Source organism: Gekko japonicus, unplaced genomic scaffold (assembly GCF_001447785.1).
Source record: "Gekko japonicus isolate JY-2015 unplaced genomic scaffold, Gekko_japonicus_V1.1 scaffold201, whole genome shotgun sequence".
Lineage (NCBI taxonomy): Eukaryota > Metazoa > Chordata > Lepidosauria > Squamata > Gekkonidae > Gekko > Gekko japonicus.
The window spans coordinates 853,251-873,830 of NW_015162480.1; the positions used below are offsets into that span (position 1 = coordinate 853,251).

General features: G+C 46.2%; 1 protein-coding gene across 1 annotated transcript in view; it reads right to left on the reverse strand.

Annotated features, from left to right (window-relative positions):
* Positions 1-20,580, reverse strand: part of PDZD2 (PDZ domain containing 2) — a 269,311-nt gene that overhangs the window by 36,540 nt on the left and 212,191 nt on the right. Inside the window, exons 7-14 of the mRNA XM_015405845.1 lie at positions 16,455-16,566; positions 14,463-14,608; positions 12,010-12,129; positions 10,310-10,424; positions 7,514-7,587; positions 4,726-4,945; positions 2,928-3,045; positions 827-959 (exon numbers count right to left, since the gene is read on the reverse strand). Of these exons, the coding sequence (XP_015261331.1) occupies positions 827-959; positions 2,928-3,045; positions 4,726-4,945; positions 7,514-7,587; positions 10,310-10,424; positions 12,010-12,129; positions 14,463-14,608; positions 16,455-16,566 (1,038 nt within the window). The remainder of the gene's footprint in view (positions 1-826; positions 960-2,927; positions 3,046-4,725; positions 4,946-7,513; positions 7,588-10,309; positions 10,425-12,009; positions 12,130-14,462; positions 14,609-16,454; positions 16,567-20,580) is intronic.

The following is a 20,580-nucleotide window of genomic DNA, read 5'->3' on the forward strand; positions in this document are numbered from 1 at the left end:
TTCTGGAATAAGGAGGCATTGGCAGGATTCTCTGGGGAGCAGGTTCCCTAATGCAAGTAGCCCCATAGAAAAAGCCACCTTCTGTGCCCAAATCATTCTTATTTCAGGATATAAAGTCACACCTGTCCGTCACTTTTAATGTATATGGATAATCATATGAAGATGCCATCTGCAGTATGAAGGGCCACATCTGTTCAGAGCTTTAAAAGAAAACTGATAGTGCATTTAGTTCTAGAGTGTAAGATAGAAGTTGTAAGCTGTGGCTGCAAAGCCACATTGTGATGGGACCATCCAAGCAACCTGCTCACCAGCAATAACTGAACTAGTATTTTTAGGGATTAAGCTTGGTGATATCCTATGAGGAGCCTGAAGACCCCCACTGCCACAATGCATCCACCTGGACTGAATTGAGACCTAGGTTTCCTGTCTCATTACCAATGCTGATTTCTCATTACTACCCCTCTGCGTATCACACTTAATCCATTCATGCCTACAATTGTCATTCACCTGCTATTGCCATTTGCAATCTGAAATCACTCATCTCTGCAAGATATAGGACAGATGGACTCACATACTACCTGTATCTGAAGAAGTGAGCAGTGACTCGCAAAAGCTCATACCCTGCCACAAATTTTGTTAGTCTTTAAGGTGCTGCTGGACTCTTGCTCTTTCCATTGCAACAGACCATTTTTATGTCAATAGCACTTTTTTTGTATGAACAGAAGAGAAACCAGAGCATGCATCTATAACACTTTTAACAGTGCAGGAAAGCAGCCTGTAGTCGCTACTGACCTATGCTGTACTTTTATTATGTTACTTTCCTTACCTTCGGATTGGGATGGCGGCTGATGATAAGGCTGACTGGGCCCGGACCACATTCGCTCAAAATGGCGTAGGCTTCGCTCAGAGCTGCATGTCGCAAGCTGACCGAATCGGCTTCCAGGATCTGATCACCGCGGCTGAGAAAACAAACACATCCAACTAGCTGTGCCTACTGCAACTTACACTGATAGTATTATGTTTGTTTTACAGGACGGAGATGTATACCAAATGTGAAGGTCGGAATTGCTGATTTATTCCAAACCAGAGCAATGTGGTCCCATGTAGCACAGCTTCCTAGCAGAAACCTCCACAGTAAAACTAACTCTGCGCTTAGCTGTCTGATGACTTTTGACCCAGCGGTCAATGGCTAGGCACCTGTATATTACCAGCATCCTTCCATGGAGCCCCATTACCACTACAGTTTTTGCGATCCTCTAACTGGTTTTTGGAAAGTAGGGTTATCTGTATGTAAATTACAGCTTCTGCCCCTGGGGAACACAGAATCTGTGCAAAAAAACCCCCAACAAAATCTGTGGCTTACGTATCCGTTGGTAAGGTCACATAAACTAATATCCAGAAAGGAAAACAAGGGGGGAAACTTGGATTTAAAAAAAAAAACCAACAGGATTCACTTTTTTGTGTGGTCTACAAATCAAACATTAGGCTAGGCAGGCCCGAGCTCAAATCCCCACCCAGTTACAAGGCTCAGTGGGTGGTCTTGAGAAATCACTGTCCCTCATCCTGACTAACTTTACACCATTGTTTTCAAGGACACAACTGAACATCACAACGTACACTACACAAAGGAATGATGGGATGTGTCTTAAAAATGGGGAGGAGAGTCCAAAACTAAAATAACAGCCGTTCAATACCCCCCTCAGGGCCTCAGCCCATGTCAAGTCAGGCCCACACCCCTTTCCAAGGCCAGCGTGGACTTGTTTGGGGCCCCCTCGATGCACACCTTTCTTGTCCCTCTCCTTTTCCTTGTCCCAAAATTTACCTGGTGGCAGCAAGAGCCCATGGTGGGCCCACCACAACCGCTGTCCAGCTCAATCGGGAACTAAAGGAAACGCAGAGCCTCATCTAGACACACTCATGATAGCATGTAAAGCCTAAAAGAAACCCTGCTGTAAACTTGCTTCCTCTGCTAGCTAAATATTGGAAAGGGGAACAAAAAATTTACTGGTGACAAAAATCTACTGGTGATCCCCGGTCCAAAGACTGTTTTGCTGTCCTCAACCAGAGCCAGGGGTGGGTGTAGCAGGTACTCATTTGCATATTAAGTGACACACCCCTAATGTAGCCAATCCTCCAAGAGCTTACAGTAATTCCTGCAAGAAGAGCTCTGTAAGCTCTTGGAGGATTGGCTACATTAGGGGGTGTGGCCTAATATGCAAAGGAGTTCCTGCTACAAAAAGAGCCCTGCGAGTCTATCGAGCGAGATCTGGGCCTTGCGGGACTTGATGCTGTTCCGTAGCGCCTGTGTAAGATGGAGATGTTCCGCCAAGCCTATGGCTGAGGACAACAGTGATCTCTAACTAGGCCGACTTCCTCCGTTCCCCTGTTCCTTACATTTTCTCTCCCCCTCTGTCAGGAAATGAGATACTAATGTGTTCTCTTTAAGTGCCATCTTATTTGATTGTTGTAACTTGTAGAGTTCTTTTTAGATATTTGTTAAAGGTTTTAACCTAATTTATTGTTGTTACCCTCCCTGAGCCCTGCTATGTGAAGGAGGGTGGGTTATAAAGCAAATAAATAAATAAAAAATAAGAAGGGAGCTTGTGACGGGGAGGCCCAACGGTCCATTTGTACTCCTGATAATATTACTGAGAGCGCAATGATGCTTAACAATCCCGAACTTAAAAAAAAAATCACATATGTGTTAATCAGGCCAATAACTAGAGTGGAAGAAGTTTGCCCATGACAAATCCTGAGTTCCTGTCAGGAAGCAGAACGAATTCCATACAATTTATTCAGGTTTTCGTAATTCCTTCCTCTCTACCCACCTGACACAGACTGCTGGTGTCAGATACCAGTCAGATACCCACATAACCCTGAAAAACGGGAACTGGGGTAATTTTTGTGCAGTGAAGTTCAGAACTAACCTTAACCTTCCGTCCATCTTAGCCACAGATCCCGGGGCCAAACTGTGAATGTAGATACCCGGTAAGCTGTTCTCCAGCGTCAGGCAGCAAGCACCGATACCCAGCCCGACACCTGGTTCTGTGATAAGACAGAGAGCAAGGAAGCTGTTTAGCCCATCTGTCCTGACAACAATGCTCATACAATGAAGGCTGATAGAAACAGGTCATGTTCTTATTAGGCTGAGTGCATCTTTTCCCATTTCCTGGCTGTTATCAGATCCATCTGTTTGGTAAATTATGACTGAAGATTGCTGATTTCCCCCCTTCTTTATGATGAAAATGCTCTTTGTTATTTCTTTCAATGGATAAACTGTTTGAAGCCCTACTGAAAAATAGACCCTTTTCACACTCATGGAAACTGAACCCGTGAAGCTCCACCCCAATATGCATGCGTCCACGTGAAGATGGGTAAAGTCTTCATATGCAAAAAAGCACGTGTGCGCACAAGGCTGTTTCTGTGCTATTAAAGGTAAAGGTAAAGGTTCCCTTGCTCGAAAGCCAGTGGAATCCGACTCTAGGGTTGCGGTGCTCATCTCCGTTTCAAAGCCGAAGAGCCAGCACTGTCCAAAGACGTTTCCGTGGTCATGTGGCTGGCATGACTAAACACCAAGGCGCACGGAATGCTGTTACCTTCCCACCGAAGTGGTACCTATTTATCTACTTGCAATTTCTTGCTTTCGAACTGCTAGGTTGGCAGGAGCTGGAACTAGAGACAGGAGCTCACCCTGTCTTGCGGCACCCGGGTCTCGAACTGCTGAACTACTGACCTTCCACAGCCTGCAGTTCAGCATCTTAACCACTTGAGCCACCGCAGCTCCATTCTGTGCTATTGGGAACCTGTTTTCCCAGGGTTCCCAATCGGGTGGAGAAGTGCCTTCACTTGTACACTGCCTTCAGTGGAATGCACACACGTGGGGCCAGAGCTCATCGCCATGACTCTGTTTCTTTCACGTGCAAGTTCAGTGTTCATAGATAACGTTGTGACAAAAGGGGTATGCACGTACAGAAGCGCTGTCAAGTCACAGCCGACTTATTGTGACCCCAGACAGGGGCTTCCAAGGGAAGTGAGCAGCAGAGGAGGTCTGCCATTGCCTTCCTCTGCAGAGTTCTCCTTGGTGGTCTCCCATCCAAGTGCTGACCCTGCTTAGCTTCTGAGACCTGACGAGATCAGGCTATACTATGCTGCCTTCCCTCCCATGAAGAAGGGTTAAGGTAAAGGTTCCCTTGCTCGAAAGCCAGTGGAATCCGACTGCAGGGTTGCGGTGCTCATCTCCGTTTCAAAGCCGAAGAGCCAGCGCTGTCCGAAGACATTTCCGTGGTCATGTGGCTGGCATGACTAGACACCAAGGCGCACGGAACGCTGTTACCTTCCCACCGAAGTGGTACCTATTTATCTACTTGCAATTCCTTGCTTTCGAACTGCTAGGTTGGCAGGAGCTGGAACCAGAGACGGGAGCTCACTCCGTCATGCGGCACACTCGGGTCTCGAACTGCTGAACTACCGACCTTCCACAGCCTGCAGTTCAGCGTCTTAACCACTTGAGCCACCGCAGCTCCTTATGAAGTGGGGTAGCTGCCTATAAAGCGCTCTGGCTGCCTGCGATGCCCTTGAGGACTGTTGTGTGCACGCCACTCTAAGCCTAGCTTGATTACTGCTCTCTGCAGTGGGCTTAAAAGCCAGTCCAAGCAGTGTTCTTTTCATATCATCAGTCAGCACACCAGTGCCCCCATTCATGGCAGTGGGAGACAGAAGTCAAACCTTTATTGAGGGTCACATCCATGACAATCCTGTCCTTTGGACCCGGCCCCTTACGACTTGAGGAGGAAACATCAACATCTTCGGAGCTGGGTAAAGGGGCTCCTCCGCTGGAACTTGGGGAACTGGACCGGCTCAGCAACGTAGGAGTTGGACATGGGGTGAGGCTGGGGCTACGAAGTCTGGTCCGTACCGTGAGGGTCACCACGCCTTTCTTGAGTTGCTAAGGAACAACGATGCAATTCGTTATCATTAGCATCCTAAAACACTATGAGTTGGATCCTATGGATTAGATCCTAAGGATTCTTTTCCAGCACACACACGCACACAAAGCTGCCCTATACTGAATCAGACCCTTGGTCCGTCAAGGTCAGTATTGTCTAATCAGACTGGCAGCGGCTCTCCAGTATCTCAGGTAGAGGTCTTTCGTGTCACCTACTTACCTGTTCCTTTCAACTGGAGATGCTGGGGATTGAAGCTAGGAACTTCTACATGCGAAACAGAAGCTCTTCCACTGAGCCACTCAGCCAACCAAGAAAGACTTTTTTAAGGGAGACAGAGTTTTCTCCACCAGGGGAAACCTTTTTCCACCAGAAAAAGCCATTCCCCATTGGAGGAGTCCTTCTCTGTTGAAGGAAGGCTTAACAGAAGAGAATCCTTTTGGCTGATCCAAGCCCAAGCTCATGCAATTTAACTCGCATGAAATTTCTGCTGATCCACCCCCACCCCCCCAGACACCTCATGCTACTGCCAAGGTTCCAGTGACTAGGAGTAGGACTTGGGGAAGTTGAGCAGGCTGCAGTACGAAAAAGGCAGTAAGGAAGCTCTGTTTTAAAAGCACAGCTTAACTTCTAGTGTGCAGGTGTCTGTGTGCAGAGAACAGGCTTGGAAGATGTCTCGACAGATATAACCCTGGGGGTTTCTATTAGTGCTAACAACAATTGGAGACCGTGTTATCTTTTGTTTGGTTAGCAGTGGATGTACATGCTTCTTATTGCGACACTGTGGATTATAGGCAACGACAATGTGATGTATTATTCTTATAAATATGTTTGCATAGTTGTAGCCGTTTTCATAGCGATTCTTTGATATGTCTGAATCAGGCCTGACCTGAGTCATCCGGAACAAAAGAAAGACCACTTTTACTTGTGTAAATGTACCACCCAGTGGTAAAGATGATACCCAGCCATGGGAAGGGCAACCTAGAGAAACGAGCTGCTTTGGCCACGGTTGTCAAAATCATGGCCATGGGGGGGAAAGCAACCACGGGAGAAACTGACACTTGATCCTGTTACGAATTAGTAAAGTCAAGTCAAGTCAGCCTTTATTGGCATAAACCTGTTACGAATTAATTGCATCACTAGTACCAAGAAGGACAATTACTTTTTAGAGATGGTGCAGAGCGAGGATATCATTATCGTATCATTCTGGGGTGCTAGTGCCACCAACGGCCGGTGGCAACCAGTGGTGGATTTAGTCTTCTTCTTGCTGTTGTGACTTCTCCTAATTGCGTACAACTTAAATTTCTTCCTTGCATCGTTTGCTCTTGCCCCTTAAAACTAAAATCCTCTAGAACTAGAGGCACTAAGTCAATGGGCAGTGGATAAAGTACCAAAGCGGCCACTTCTTCACACTATACACCATCACTAACTTGTGGAACTCACAGTCACATGATGTGGTGAAAGCTACTAGCTTAGATGGCCTTAAAAACGGGCTACATAAATTCACTGAGGGCAGGTCCATCGTATTAGTTATGATAGCTAAATGGGACTCCCATGTCAAGAAGCAACGTCTCTCTGAACGGTACTTGCAAGAACAAGGAGCGGCTTTGTCCACAAAGCCCTCCTTGTGGACATTTTGCTGACCACTGTCAGAAAAAGGAGGCTGGACCAGGGCTATTTTTGGGCAGGAACGCACAGGAACGGAGTTCCGTCTGGCTCCCGAGTTGGCCATGCCCAGAAGGAACTCATTAGCATAATAGGCCACACCCAATGTGCTAATGAGCTGTGCTGTCAGGGGTGTGGCCCAATATGCTAATGAGTTCCTGCTGTTGGGTGTGGCCTATTATGCTAATGAGTTCCTGATGGTCTTTTTCTACAAAAAGAGCCCTGGCTGGACTATAAGGCCACCCAGCAGAGCTCTTCTTACATTATGGTTTTTGGACTTGGCTCAACCTATGGGTGGCTGGAAAAGAGAATGAGATGGATCTTTGGTGCCTTCAGGTGGTGCAACTGTTGGAATATGAGGACCTTTTGGAGGGGAGGGGAGGGGAGGGGAGGTACTGGAAACACCATTTCCAATTATTGGTTGACCTGAGGATGAAACCAAAGTGCTTGTGTGCGTGTGTACGTCTCTCACACGTCTAAAGGCACATTCTTTCCCACAATATACAGGGTACACTCATGAGCAAACAAATGGGCGTGAGCAAAAGCGAGTGCCTCCCTTCTTGCATCTGCATTGGTTTAGCTGGGATCAATGGACAGTCATTCCACAAAGGAAGCTACTGCAGCTGAGAGAGGGGGAATATCCCACAGGAAACCTTTGTGAGCTCAGACTTCTCCATCGTTAAACTGAAACATTATGGCAAGTTTTTCACATATTAAAAAATTGCCTTATAGTTCTGCAGTGCAAGATGATTTTGTTTGGTTTCGCCAAGGGACACTCCGATTGCAACATGTACAGGATGCAGCAGCCCATGCTCAAATCATCGAACCAAACGCAAATATACAGCACCCGGGTGCCTGCAGTTGCGCCCTGGGACTCTAGAAACCTCTCTTAATAATTCCGTTACCTTGAATGTCTGAATGGCCTCCTGATGGGTCAGCCCCTGTAAAGATTCCCCATTCACTTCCAGGAGTTCGTCCCCTAGTAACCAAAAGGAAGATCCACATTAAAATCTGGATGCAAGAATGATAAAAGTTCTTACCGTTTGCCATCTTTATGGAAAGTGCCGTCAAGTTATGGCGACCCATAAGGTTTTCAAGGCAAGAAATGAATAGAGGTGGCTTGCCATTGCCTGACTCTGCATAGCAACCATGGACTTCCATGGCGGTCTCCCGTCCAAGCACTCATCAGGGCTCGGATGATGGACCATCCTAGCACTCACCAGGGCTGACACTCACTGCTTAGCTTCCAAAACCAGAGGACACTGGGGCAGCTACAATCTTAGGCATCTTCATTTATCTGGCCAGTTGCTGTATATTTTAAACAAAAAAACCTTCTGTTTATTTGCATGTGTTCCCATTGTCTTGGTGGTGAATACACTTTCTGCCCAGGAGCCAGCCAGTTTACTATTAGCTATTGTGAAAGAATGCTCCCAAAGCTTTGCCCTCTGACCCTGAACTTGCATTAGAACAGATACATTTTTGTATGTTTGTGTTGCAGTGTACTTTTTGTACTTTTGTGTTGCAGTGAGCCTGGAGTTCTCTGAAAGCCCGTAAGGGGATCCTCGAGGAGAAAAACCAGCAGTGGTGAGCAAGCTTTCACGAAAGGCAGTTTGCAAACCAGTCTAGATGTTTCCCCACAGACTGTACAGCCAGAGGGGTACGTTTGTGGTGTTCCAGGGTGCACTCTCAGTAACAGATCCATCTTCATATAAGGGATCAGATGGGTAACCTTTGCTACGGGGAGGAAGATGAGGGACAGCTATGACATTGCTACTGACTCCTTTTGGGTCTTAATCTAGGGTAGATAAGCATCCAGGCTTTGCAAAATAGAGAGTGATTAAAATGTGGAATTCACTGCCAGAGGATGTAGTGATGGCCACAGGAATACACATCTTTAAAAGGGGATTAGATAGATTCATGGAGGATAAGTCTATCAATGGCTACGAGCCATGGGGACTAAGGGGGACCTCCACATTCAGAGGCACTAATCGGCTTCAGCCTCTATGCCCTGTTGTTGGCCCTCCAGAGGAACGGATTGGCTACTGTGTGAGACAGGATGCTGGACTAGATGGACCACTGGTCTGATCCAGCAGGGCTCTTCTTACGTTCCTATGTTTTCAGCTTGGTGGCTAAAAGACTCACTCTCAAGCAGGAAGACCCTGGTTCAAACCTCAGCATCAAATCACGAGGTAGTTTTCTTTCAGAGCTGCCAAAGGAGACTGAGAAACAATATTACCTTAAGGGTTGCTGTATTACCAAGATAATGCAAATGAAGCATTCTGAACACCCAAAACAGTGATATACAGATGCTAAGTGTTATTATAGCTGCCTAAAGCACACACATACCTTGCAAAAAAATGCACACTTCGTAACAACCTGTAAGAAGCAGTGTTTGTTTGTGTAGCAAAGAAATGCAATTCATGAACCAATATTAATGGATTAGGACAACCGTGAGTTTGACAATACAGGTAGTAGGCAGTTCAATGAATAGATTTCTCGGTAGTATTCGCTCTGCCTGCTTCTAAGCCAGCGCATTTACTTCCTGTCTCCATTTTACTATCGTACAGACGTCCTCCCATCCCCACCCAGTTTATGCTCATGCTAGAAAGACAGGAAGTGGAAGGGGAAGACCCCCCGGCATGAATTCAACAGGAGCAGCATTTCAGGAGGTATTTTGGTCTGCAGAAGGAAGGGGAGGTGGGAGAGTCGCACTCCACAGCTGTGGAAATCCCTACCGTTCCAACCAGATCTCAATTACTCTTTAACCACCAGTCCAGGCCAAAAATGGGGAGCAGATCAGGAAGGGCCATGCTCTGATAGTTTGTTGGCCAGCTGATCATAGAATCGTAGAATCATAGAGTTGGAAGGGGCCTTCAGGGTCATCTAGTTCAACCCCCTGCACAATGCAGGGAACTCACAAATACCTCCCCCCCCCACACACACACACCCAGTGATCGCTGTTCCATGGACAGAAGATGACAAAAAAATTCCAGGATCTCCAGCCAAACTGGCCTGGAGAAAAATTGCTTCCTGATCCCAAAGTAGCAATCAGCATTTCCCTGGGCATATAAGAACTAAGCACTGATGCAACCCTTCCTGCCCCCCCTTTCATGCTCTGTCTAGGTTCACAGAATCAGCATTGCTGTCAGATGGCCATCTAGCCTCTGTTTGAAAACCTCCAAAGAAGGCGAGCCCACCACCTCCCGAGGAAGCCTGTTCCACTGCAGACCTGCTCTGCCAGACAGTTCTTCCTAATGTTTAGCCAAAAACTCTTCTGATTTAATTTCAATCTCTTGGTTCTGGTCTGACCTTCTGGGGCATCTGTCAGTCGTCTCCTTTCAAGGCTAAACATACCCAGCTCCTCATACCTTTCCTCATAGGAGTTGGTCTCCGGACCTCTCACCATCTTTGTTGCCCTCCTCTGGACACGTTCCAGCTTGTCTATATCCTTCTTAAATTGTGGTGCCCAAAACTGAACACAATACTCCAGGTGAGGTCTAACCAGAGCAGAGTACAGCGATACCATCACGTCACATGATCTGGACGCTATACCTCTGTTGATACAGCCCAAAATCGGATTTGGTCCATGGGCTTATTTCTCTGCCCTGAACAATGCTCACTGGCCCCAAGAAAAAGTGGGATACAGCTGCGATATGGGACATGGCCCCTCTCCCAGAAATCCACTCTATTTGCTACCATACCTTCTTTAAGTCTTCCATCGGCGGCGGCGGCTCCAGTCGGGAAAATCGTCTTCACAAAAATGCCCATGCGTCCCCGAGCAGAGTCCTGCCCTCCCACAATGCTGAATCCAAGACCCTGCAGAGGATTTGGGGTGGAAAGAGAAACGTTAATAGATCTTAACTGTGACTCCAGTTTTGGCCTAAAGTAATTGGGTGGGAACGGAAACTACGACTTTGAAATTGCTCAGACCGAGAGGGTGAACTGCAAAGCCAAAAACCCGACAGGAAGAAATTATTGAGCCCGGCCCGGCAGCAATTTCCGTTGATGGAAGACATTTCTATCAGCAGAATGGGACCTTCTTGCTTAACGCTCCCTCTAGAGGAGAGGAGACTCTAATGAACAGTATGAGGGGTGAATTGGGGGTCTGCGGTGGAACTGGGAATCGTCAAAAACTGCTTCCCTTCTTTTACCAGAAATATACTGTTGCATCCAACCCATTGTTTTGTTTTATACAATGGTTTTTATACAGATTATCATTCTCACAATACAAGAACTCGTGGGCACTCCATGAAACTGCAGAGCGGTCGGGTTAGAACGGATAAAAGGAAGTACTTCTTCACCCAAAGAGTGATTAACACATGGAATTCACTGCCACAGGAAGTGGTGGCGGCTATAAGCATGGACGGCTTCAAAAGGGAATTAGATAAGCATATGGAGCAGAGGTCCATCAGTGGATATTAGCCACAAGGTATAGATAGGGGCTCTGGGGCAAGTGATGCTCTGTCTTCTTGGTGCTTGGGGGGGGGGGGTCAACAGTGGGAGAGCTTCTAGTGTCCTGGCCCCACTGGTGGACCTCCTGATGGCACTGGTATTTCTGGCCACTGTGAGACACAGAGTGTTGGACTGGATGGGCCTTTGGCCTGATCCAACATTGGCATCTCTTATGTTCTTATGTTCTTATCATCATCTTATAAGCACTGTGAAATTTCTTTAATGTCTGGTCTCTGATTAATTCCTTTTTTAATCAAACTCCTGTCGCCCTCACTTCCCCCCCCCCAAGCCTTCCCTTCCTTCCATTTTTTCTTTGTCAGTCCATTGCCCGTTCTTGACCTTTTTGTCAACCATTTTGCCTCAAGAATCTGTCTTCCTTAGTCTCCCTACCTCCTAGGTCCTTCTCTCAGTTGAACTGTCTGTCTGAGGGTTTGGTCCCAGCCAAACTGACTATTTCCCCTTCCCTCACAGAAGCTTGTCAGAAGACAGTTTTGTTCTCTCAGTAGCTGAAAATTCTGAGCACAAGAGCAGCTCAGCCTATCAGTGTTAGAAGACCTTCACTCACAGGAATATAACAAGAACATTTCAGATTAGAGTCCAGGAGCAAACTAGGGACCAACAAGATTTTCGGGGTATAAGCTTTCAAGAGTCAGAGCTCCTCTATCTGACGAAGGGAGATTTGACTCTCCAAAGCTTATACCTCAAAAAATCCTCTTGGTCTCAAAATGGCTACTGGACTCAAGTCTAGCTTTTCTACTGCAGACCAACATGGCTGCCCTCCTGAAAATATTCCAGAGGTGGTAACATATATTTTGATGTTCTTATTGTAGTAAATGTGACTACCACACCCTAAAGAAAACAACACCATATGTTTTGTGCTTGTCAAGATTCTCACATGCTCTTCCATGCACCCAGACCCAACTACTAGTACTTGTGAGAATGTCCTTACCTTGCCTTGACCTTTCATCAGGACGATGTTGGAAATAATCGATGGCTGAGTCAGGCGCCAGGGATATTCTACCTGAGCTGCACTCAGTGACCGGGTTGATTTTTTAACAATTTGGTACTCCTGAAGAAATAAAATAATCATAATCATTACAAAGACACAAAGTGCTCTCACTTATTGTTTTCAACAGGAGCACCTATACCTTCCTTTTCCCAAACGTTTTGGCAATGTAAGGATGGGCTAGCTCAGGCAGTCTTAAAAAAGGAAACAGGAGCAGTTATGTGTAGGGGCCTTAGGGAAAAAATTAGAAAAACAGTTTTGATTTCTCTGCGATTTGCATGCTTGTTTGATGAAAAAGACTCCTCCTACATATATCAACAAAATCTGACCTAGATGTATGAATGTTTGGCTCGGCACTACAATGATCCCTTTTTCAGAATAGAAAAATGCCTTACCTGGTGTTGGTAAGGAGGGAAGGGAGAACTACATGGTATGAGCAACACACAGATGCTGTTGAAAATGGCAGCAATGAATAAAGGTCTCTCCCTCACCCCTATGAAGTGTAGGCACATGTGCCCTGTGTTGTGACACTCTGCATTTTCCTGGTCTGACCAGTAGTAGGTAATGATATAGTGTGGGTCCGGAAACTACTGTATGTGTAAATGCTTCTACGCTCAACATGGGAGAAATCAGCATGGAGATGCCATTTTCAGCAGTATCCCCGCGCCACCTGCACCATATAGTTGAACCCCTTGGAATGGCCTCGCTGGGGCAAACCGAGAATCCTTCCAGTCCACTATTCTGTTTCCAATACTAGCTAGTCAACCGCTTCTGCAAAGGTCATCATGAAGGCAGTGCAATTCTTAAGCTTGGCACAAGGGGGAGGGGGTCACTCCTGAGTAGCTGCCGATTAGTAAAAGCTCCCCATTTTGCAATCGACAATAAAGCAGGTAAGCGAGACAACCTGCGAGTTTTCTCAAAGCGATCTTTTAAAAACTGCGGTCACAGATGTACTCAGAGATGGAAACAAAATGAAAATAACATGTTAAGAGATGCTGGGAAGCAAAAGCCTTTCCCCCTTGATTTCTGGTTCGCCTCAGTATTCGTGACCACATAAACAAGAGAAGGATCGTATATACAAAGTTAGAAGAAGAAGAAGAAGAAGAAGAGATTGGATTTATACCCCGCCCTTCACTACCCAAAGGTGTCTCAGAGCGGCTTACAAACTCCTTTCCCTCCCCCTCCCCACAACAGACACCCTGTGAGGTGGGTGGGGATGAGAGAACTCTGGCACAAACTGCTCTTTTTCAAGGACAGCTGTGCCAGAGCTTGCGACTGACCCAAGGTCACATCAGCAGGTGCAAGTGGAGGAGTGGGGAATCAAACCCGGTTCTCCCAGATTAGAATCTGCACACTTAACCACTTAGATGGTGCCTGGGACTCAATTCTAATGCAAAATGGCTTGAGAGTCTGGGCCAAACTAGACATGACGTCTGCTACAAGTTGGGTCGGTGACAGCGGGACAAATAGGGCAGTCTCCTATGTTTCAGCTTGGGGAAATGGTGTGTGGGGCGGGTTGGGGGGTGGGGGAGGCACAAGCCCATCCTCCCACTGCATCTCAATCCCAAGTCAAATCAGGCTTCAGAGCACTTGGGAATCCTAGTTCCCCAATGTAACATCTGTCTGTAAGTCAGTTCGGGGAACCCCAACCTGACTAATAGCAGGCATTGCGTGCAGTTTGGCTCTCAGTATCCCACAATAGCATAACAAAATATAGCAGATACAAACCGAGGTTCCCTGTCTACAGCTCTTCCACCAGGCCTTCAATTAGGAGCTGCTGCCGCCAGTACCACCACCAGTGCCATCACTAGTTGTAGAGCCTGGCGCCTGGTCTATGACTGACAGCCTGTGCCCCGCCATTCAGATACGAGAAGATCAACAAGCTGAATACTCAGACAATCTATACAATGTATAGCGCCATCTATATGATAAAAGCATTATTGCTAGCACTTTATGTTGTTCTAAAGCGATTTTAATGCCAGCCTAGCAGTTCGAAAGCAAGAAATTGCAAGTAGATAAATAGGTACCACTTCGGTAGGAAGGTAACAGCGTTCCGTGCACCTTGGTGTTTAGTCATGCCGGCCACATGACCACGGAAACGTCTTTGGACAGCGCTGGCTCTTCGGCTTGGAAACGGAGATGAGCACCACAACCCTAGAGTCAGATTCGACTGGCTTTCAAGCAAGGGAACCTTTACCTTTAAAGCGGTTTTAATGAATTGTTTTAAAAGTTTAATATCTTTTTTTAATGATATCTGATTGTTATTATGTTTTATTGTGTAAGCTGCCCTGAGCCTGCTTAGGCAGGGAGGGCGAAGTACAAATTTGAAGTAATAAATAAAAAATTAATAAATAAATAATACATAAACACGGTAAACCGTACCCCCTCTCTCTCACCTGCCTGGTGCCTGTGTCCAGATGCTGTGGCAGAGAATGTTTTCTCCCTCCCCGGGAATATTTCATGGCTATTTCATAACTCACATCTCCATTTTCCACTGTCAACTCGTCATCTTCTCCCACGGATTCTAAACGAGTTGCTGCCCCTGAGCAATAACCGAGAGACGCCATTTATTACACATCTATCAGGGCATCTTTTAAGAGCAGACAGTTGTGATAGAGCCAGGTGTGCTACTTCAACATTTTATACGCACGTTCAAAAATGATGGATGCATTTCCTAAATCACATACACAAACTATGATAGATATTATCTTTTCGTATACACACACACACACAGCCTATAAGTCGGTAGCAACAGTTTATCATGCAAGCAACCATTTTCAAAATGCGTACTGTAGCAAAGCCTTAATGTTTCATGCTGGTGTGTTTAAAGGATTGCTGCCAAAATTACTGGCAAGGAACACAGGGCCATTTCCAGTTTAAAAGATTTGAGACTAATCTCAGTCGCAAGCTGACAAAAAGCAGTTGGTAAATCCAACGGAGGCCCCCAAATCACAAATACTTAAAATAACTAAGTGAAATGGAAACAGAGACCAGATTAGCATCTCTATGTAATGAGCAAGAATTTAAATATCCTTAAACTTGAAAACACAGGAAGCTCTTTAAAAAAATTCCTTTAAAGCGAAACAATCTTGACACCAAAGTTTGTTTTCCTCTCCCCTCCCCCCCGAAAAACAAAATGCAAACTTATTAAATCGGCTCTTCAGTCTCTTTCAGGCATTCAGACTTCCTTGTGGGATACCCACCAAGGATGGCAAGTTTCCTACAAAACAGGTCAGTTTGAAATATCTCACCATAATATGCATTTGATAGTTCCAGTCTAGGGTCAGGCAAGAAGTCCAGGTAAGCAGAACAGAGATGCAAGAAACACAAAGCTGGAACAAGTATAGACCAAGTTCCCGCTAGCTTTCCCCCGACTTTTTAATGGAAAGCTGCTGAGCAGATGGGAACAAACATAGCTCTGTGAACTTAGGCAGATCATGAGGGCAGGAAGGGCTGCACCAGTGCTTAGTTCTTGTGGCCCTTTCTTACACGCCCAGGGAAAGGCTGATCCCCACTTTGGCGTCAGGAAGCAGTTTCTCTCCAGGCCACTTTGGCTGGAGATCCTGGAGGTTTTTTGTCATCTTCTAGGTGTGGAACAGGGGTCACTGGGGGTGTGGGGGGGAGGTATTTGTGGATTTCCTGCATTGTGCAGGGGGTTGGACTGGATGAGCCTGGAGGTCCCTTCCAACTCTATGATTCTATAACAGGATACAGTGGTGTGTGTTTTTCTTCCCTAACGCACTCTATGATCCTTATAGAAGAGGTGCAAGAAGCACACACTGGGGCAAATTCTGACAATCTCCAACCACAAACCTTCAATGGTTTTCAACAACAAGTCTGTAATATCTGTTATAGTTTATATTCCTACTGTCCTCTTCTAAAATACTGCACTTCACCAAATTTCCCCTAAATTTACCCTAAGGCTAATACAAAAGGGAGATCCCTTGAAGGTGTCCCTTTGGTATGTGTCCTGAACCACATCTTTTCAGGCTGTTTCTTTAATATTTAGCCCTGAAAGTCCAGGGAAATTGTACTCTGGGCTGGAACATAACCTTCCTTTCGTCATCCCTCGTACTGTCAGAACCTGGTGTTGAGGAATGAACTGTATGCTGGACTAGATGGACCACTGGTAAGATCCAGCAGGTTCTAATCATGTTATGTTCTCATGTTCTTGGGCTGGGGGGAAGTTTCACTGAAGAGGACCCCTTCCCATTTCTCTCAGTATCTTCGTATTGCAGCTTTAATGGTTTGCTGCTGTTGTTGGTTTTTTAAAAAAGGTGACCCTCCGGAAAGGGCTGTTCTGTGGGACCAAACTGGAACAGACCTCTCTCATCTTTTTCTCATGCTTTGCAAACTTTGATTCACCCATTCCACGAGACCACCCCTACCTTGCGATCGACTCCTGTACTTCAAAATACCACCTCCCAGAGTTGGACTTTGGCAGTTTTCTTTGGAGCCCTCAGCGCAAGCCGGATCTGGAGATTTATCCGTATCTGGCATCTGAAAGAGAAGAAAAATGGGGAAAGCTTAGGGACTGAGCTCAGAAGTCGTAATTGGCCTTCACTTCTGAAATGGGATTAACCATGATCCTAAGGAAAGCCAAGAAGCCGGACCTCAGGCAGAGCTCTCGCTATGGCCTAATTACAGAAAGCCTTCTAATCAAAGGAAGTCTAGAGGGAGAACCAGGCTAGGCAGCCTGAATAACGAAGTCTTGTGTCATCTCAGAGACCAACATATTTATTGTGGCACAAACGTCCGTGAGACAGAGCTCCTCTTTATACTTAAGAAGAGTTCTATCATCACAAGGAACAATATATTTTCGGTATTTTTATCATCCCTTCTGCGCCTGATGAAGTGAGCCTGAGACATTAAAGCTTATGGTACAATTGATAAGTTAGTCTTTAATGTGCGTGCCACAACAACAGGGTGGATCCTACCCCCATCCTACCACTCCGCCAAACAAAGTTCACTCACTTCTCTGTTTATCAGTTAAAATATTTATACCCCGCCTTTCCTTTTGGCTCAAGTTTGAAGCCTTCCTTCAATCTAAGGAGGTTTCCTATGAAGAAAGGTTAAAGAGGGTTAGGGCTCTTTAGCTTGGAGAAACAGTGATTGAGGGGTGACATGATAGAGGTTTACAAAATTATGCATGGGATAGAGAAGGGAGAGAAAGAGGTACTTTTCTCCCTTTCTTACAATAGAAGAACTCGTGGGCACTCCATGAAATTGGTGAGCAGTAGGCTGAGAACAGATAAAAGGAAACTTCACACAAAGAGTCATTGACACGTGGAATTCACTGTTGCAAGAAGTGGCGGTGACTACAGGCATAGACAGCTTCAGGAGGGGATTGGATAAGCATACGGAGCAGAGGTCCATGAGTGGCTATTAGCCACAGGGTACAGATGGAACACTATGTCTGGAGGAGTGATGCTCTGTATTCTTGGTGCTTGGGAGAGGGGGGGCAACAGTGTGAGGGCTTCTGGAGATCTGGCCCTGTTGGTGGACCTCCTGATGGCACCTGGGTTTTGGCCACTGTGTGACACAGAGCGTTGGACTGGATGGGCCATTGGCCTGATCCAACATGGCTTCTCTTATGTTCTTATGTTCCTCCCACTTGAGTGGCTCTTCCAGTTGCTGGAGGAAGTCTCCTTGGAAGATGGTTCGATCCACCTTATTATGTTTTAACTATGGCAAGTGTCTGTTCACCTTTTCCTTGTACCGACTTCTCTGGTACAAACATCCCTTCTGTACCACTGAGACGCTTGTTAAGGATACTAATTTATGTTTGAATATTTCAGGAGCTCTTAGAGGTCCAGAGAGGCCTGAGCTGCTTCCATATTTGAGGCTCCAGGCCAAAACAAACATTAAAAAATGATACAGGAAATACAAGATAAGGCACCAAAATCCACCTAGAAACAAGTTGGGAAACTTCTCAGGTGCTACAAAACAACAACAACAACAACAACAATAATAAGAGGAGGAGTTGGTTTTATACCTTGCTCTTCACTACCCAAAGGAGTCTCAAAGTGGCTTACAATCGCCTTCCCTTCCTCTCCCACAACAGACACTCTGTGAGGTAGGTGGGGCTGAGAGGGTTATGAGACAACTGTGACTGACCCAAGGTCACCCAGCTGGCTGCATGTGGAGGAGTGGGGAATCGAACCCAGTTCTCCCAGATTAGAATCCATCGCTCTTAACCACTACACCCCAGTTAATCAATGGGCTTAGGCTGGAGGAAGCTCTGCACTGAAAAGTCATCTCAGGTAAAGCCACTCTTTGCTTAGCCTCAGTCTTCCCAGGCACACATCTGTAGTATGGGAATGAAAGCACTCGTCAACTTCTAGGTAAGACATACTGAGATAATATGTGTGAAGTATTATTGCGACTGCTGTCTGGGTTGAGGAATACAAAAGACCCCAAGGCATGCCAGATGCCAAGGGTACATTGCAACAATCTCATTAGCTTGCTCGATTACTTGCCCCGTTCCAGGTTTCTATTAGGGGGAAAAAAACATATACTGGGCACAAAAGTTACGTAGAATTTTGTTATGAAACACAATATTGTTATAAAGACATAAGTCAGGGGCAAAGGTCTTCCACATTTCCCGATGCATGCCAGGGCATAGAGTTTACTGTACACATTGCGGTCTCTCTGCTTCCTAAAATACCTCTACTTTCTAAAATACAGTACACATTGTGGCCTCTCTGCTTTCTAAAATACCTGCATTTCTTCCTGTTCTGAAAATAAACAGAAATTCTACCCATTACGCTTTTAAAGGTTTCTCATGGGCCATGATTTGTAATCCTTGGCGGTAGAAAGGGGTCTCCGGTGTCCCAGCTCAATGAAAATGCAACTCGGCCTTATTCTTCCAGCCACACATAAATGTAACCTTTTGAAACAGTGACTCCCTCTGCCAAAACAGTAACCACGCCACTGCGAGATAGGGGTGGTGGCGGTTGGGGAGTTTGCTTTCCAGGAAATGAAGCTTATTCCAGTCTGATTGTATATTGCTAATCAAAACCAGCGATTTTGCCTTTGACAATAGATTTTGCAGAAGCCGTTTTGGGGGACTATGGGGTTCTCTGGAAGCTATTGGGGGCCCCCACAATGACAATGTCTGTAATTCGCTTATCTAAACCAACAAAGCCATAACCGGATTGTTTTCTTCTTCTCAACAACCTCAGAATATTAAATCTGGTAACCCAGCATCGCTATGCATTTCTCTTGGATATTTTTGTAAAGAGCTATGGAATAGGGCAACAAGGATATACCCCTCCCCATACAAACCAACCCCGCATCATCAGCAAAGGGAACCTTGATTGTTATACCACCCCATGTAAAATGACATCCATGAGAGTTAGGAACAGGGCCTGTAAAGCAGTGGCCCCAGTACTGTGGACTTTCCTATCCATTGATGATAATTATTAGTTTCTTAAAGAAAAGACACTGAAGGGGGATTTTACTTAAGACAAACTTTCAGACTTCTATAGCCTGGAGTTTAACTGCTCCTGATTTGGTCACTGGGAGAGAAAGTGCCATGATATAGCCTGGTTCCCCCTGGCCACTGATGGGGGATGGGGGGATAGGGTTGCCAGATCCAGGTTGGGAAGCTCCTAAAGATTTGGGGATGGAGCCTGGGGGAGACAGGGGCCTCGGTGGGGTACAAGGCCATAGAGTCCACCTTCCAAAGCATCCATTTTCTTCCCTTTCTCACAATACAAGAACTCGTGGGCACTCCATGAAATTGCTGAGCGGTCGGGTTAGAACGGATAAAAGGAAGTCCTTCTTCACCCAAAGAGTGATTCACACATGGAATTCACTGCCACAGGAAGTGGTGGCGGCTACAAGCATGGACGGCTTTAAAAGGGAATTAGATAAGCATCTGGAGCAGAGGTCCATCAGTGGCTATTAGCCACAAGGTATAGATAGGGGCTCTGGGGCAAGTGATGCTCTGTCTTCTTGGTGCTTGGGGGGGGGGGTCAACAGTGGGAGGGCTTCTAATGTCCTGGCCCCACTGGTGGACCTCCTGGTGGCACTGGTATTTCTGGCCACTGTGTGATACAGAGTGTTGGACTGGATGGGCCTTTGGCCTGATCCAACATTGGCGTCTCTTATGTTCTTATGTTCTGGGGAACTGATCTCTGTAGTCTGGAGATGAGCTGTAATTCCAGGGGATCCCTAAGTCATGGCAACCCCGTCCACAGGGCATTCCAGGCAAGAGATGAGCTTCCTCTGCATCGCAACCCTGGGCTTCCTTGGTGGTCTACTCTCCAAGGACTGGTTGTGGCCAGCCCTGCCGCTTCCTGTGCTCTGACATGTTCAGGCTAAGCAGGCCTCTTTTGGGCTGCTAAACGGCTATTTGGAAACCTGATTTCCACGCGGCTGCATTTGCATTTAGGATGTCAGAGGGAAACAAGAGGTCAAACGGCTCTTATGAAGAATCCTTTAAAGGCTCCTATTTGTTTACTCCGCATTTCCACCTATTGAGAAAAATCCCAAGGCAGATCCGGTGAT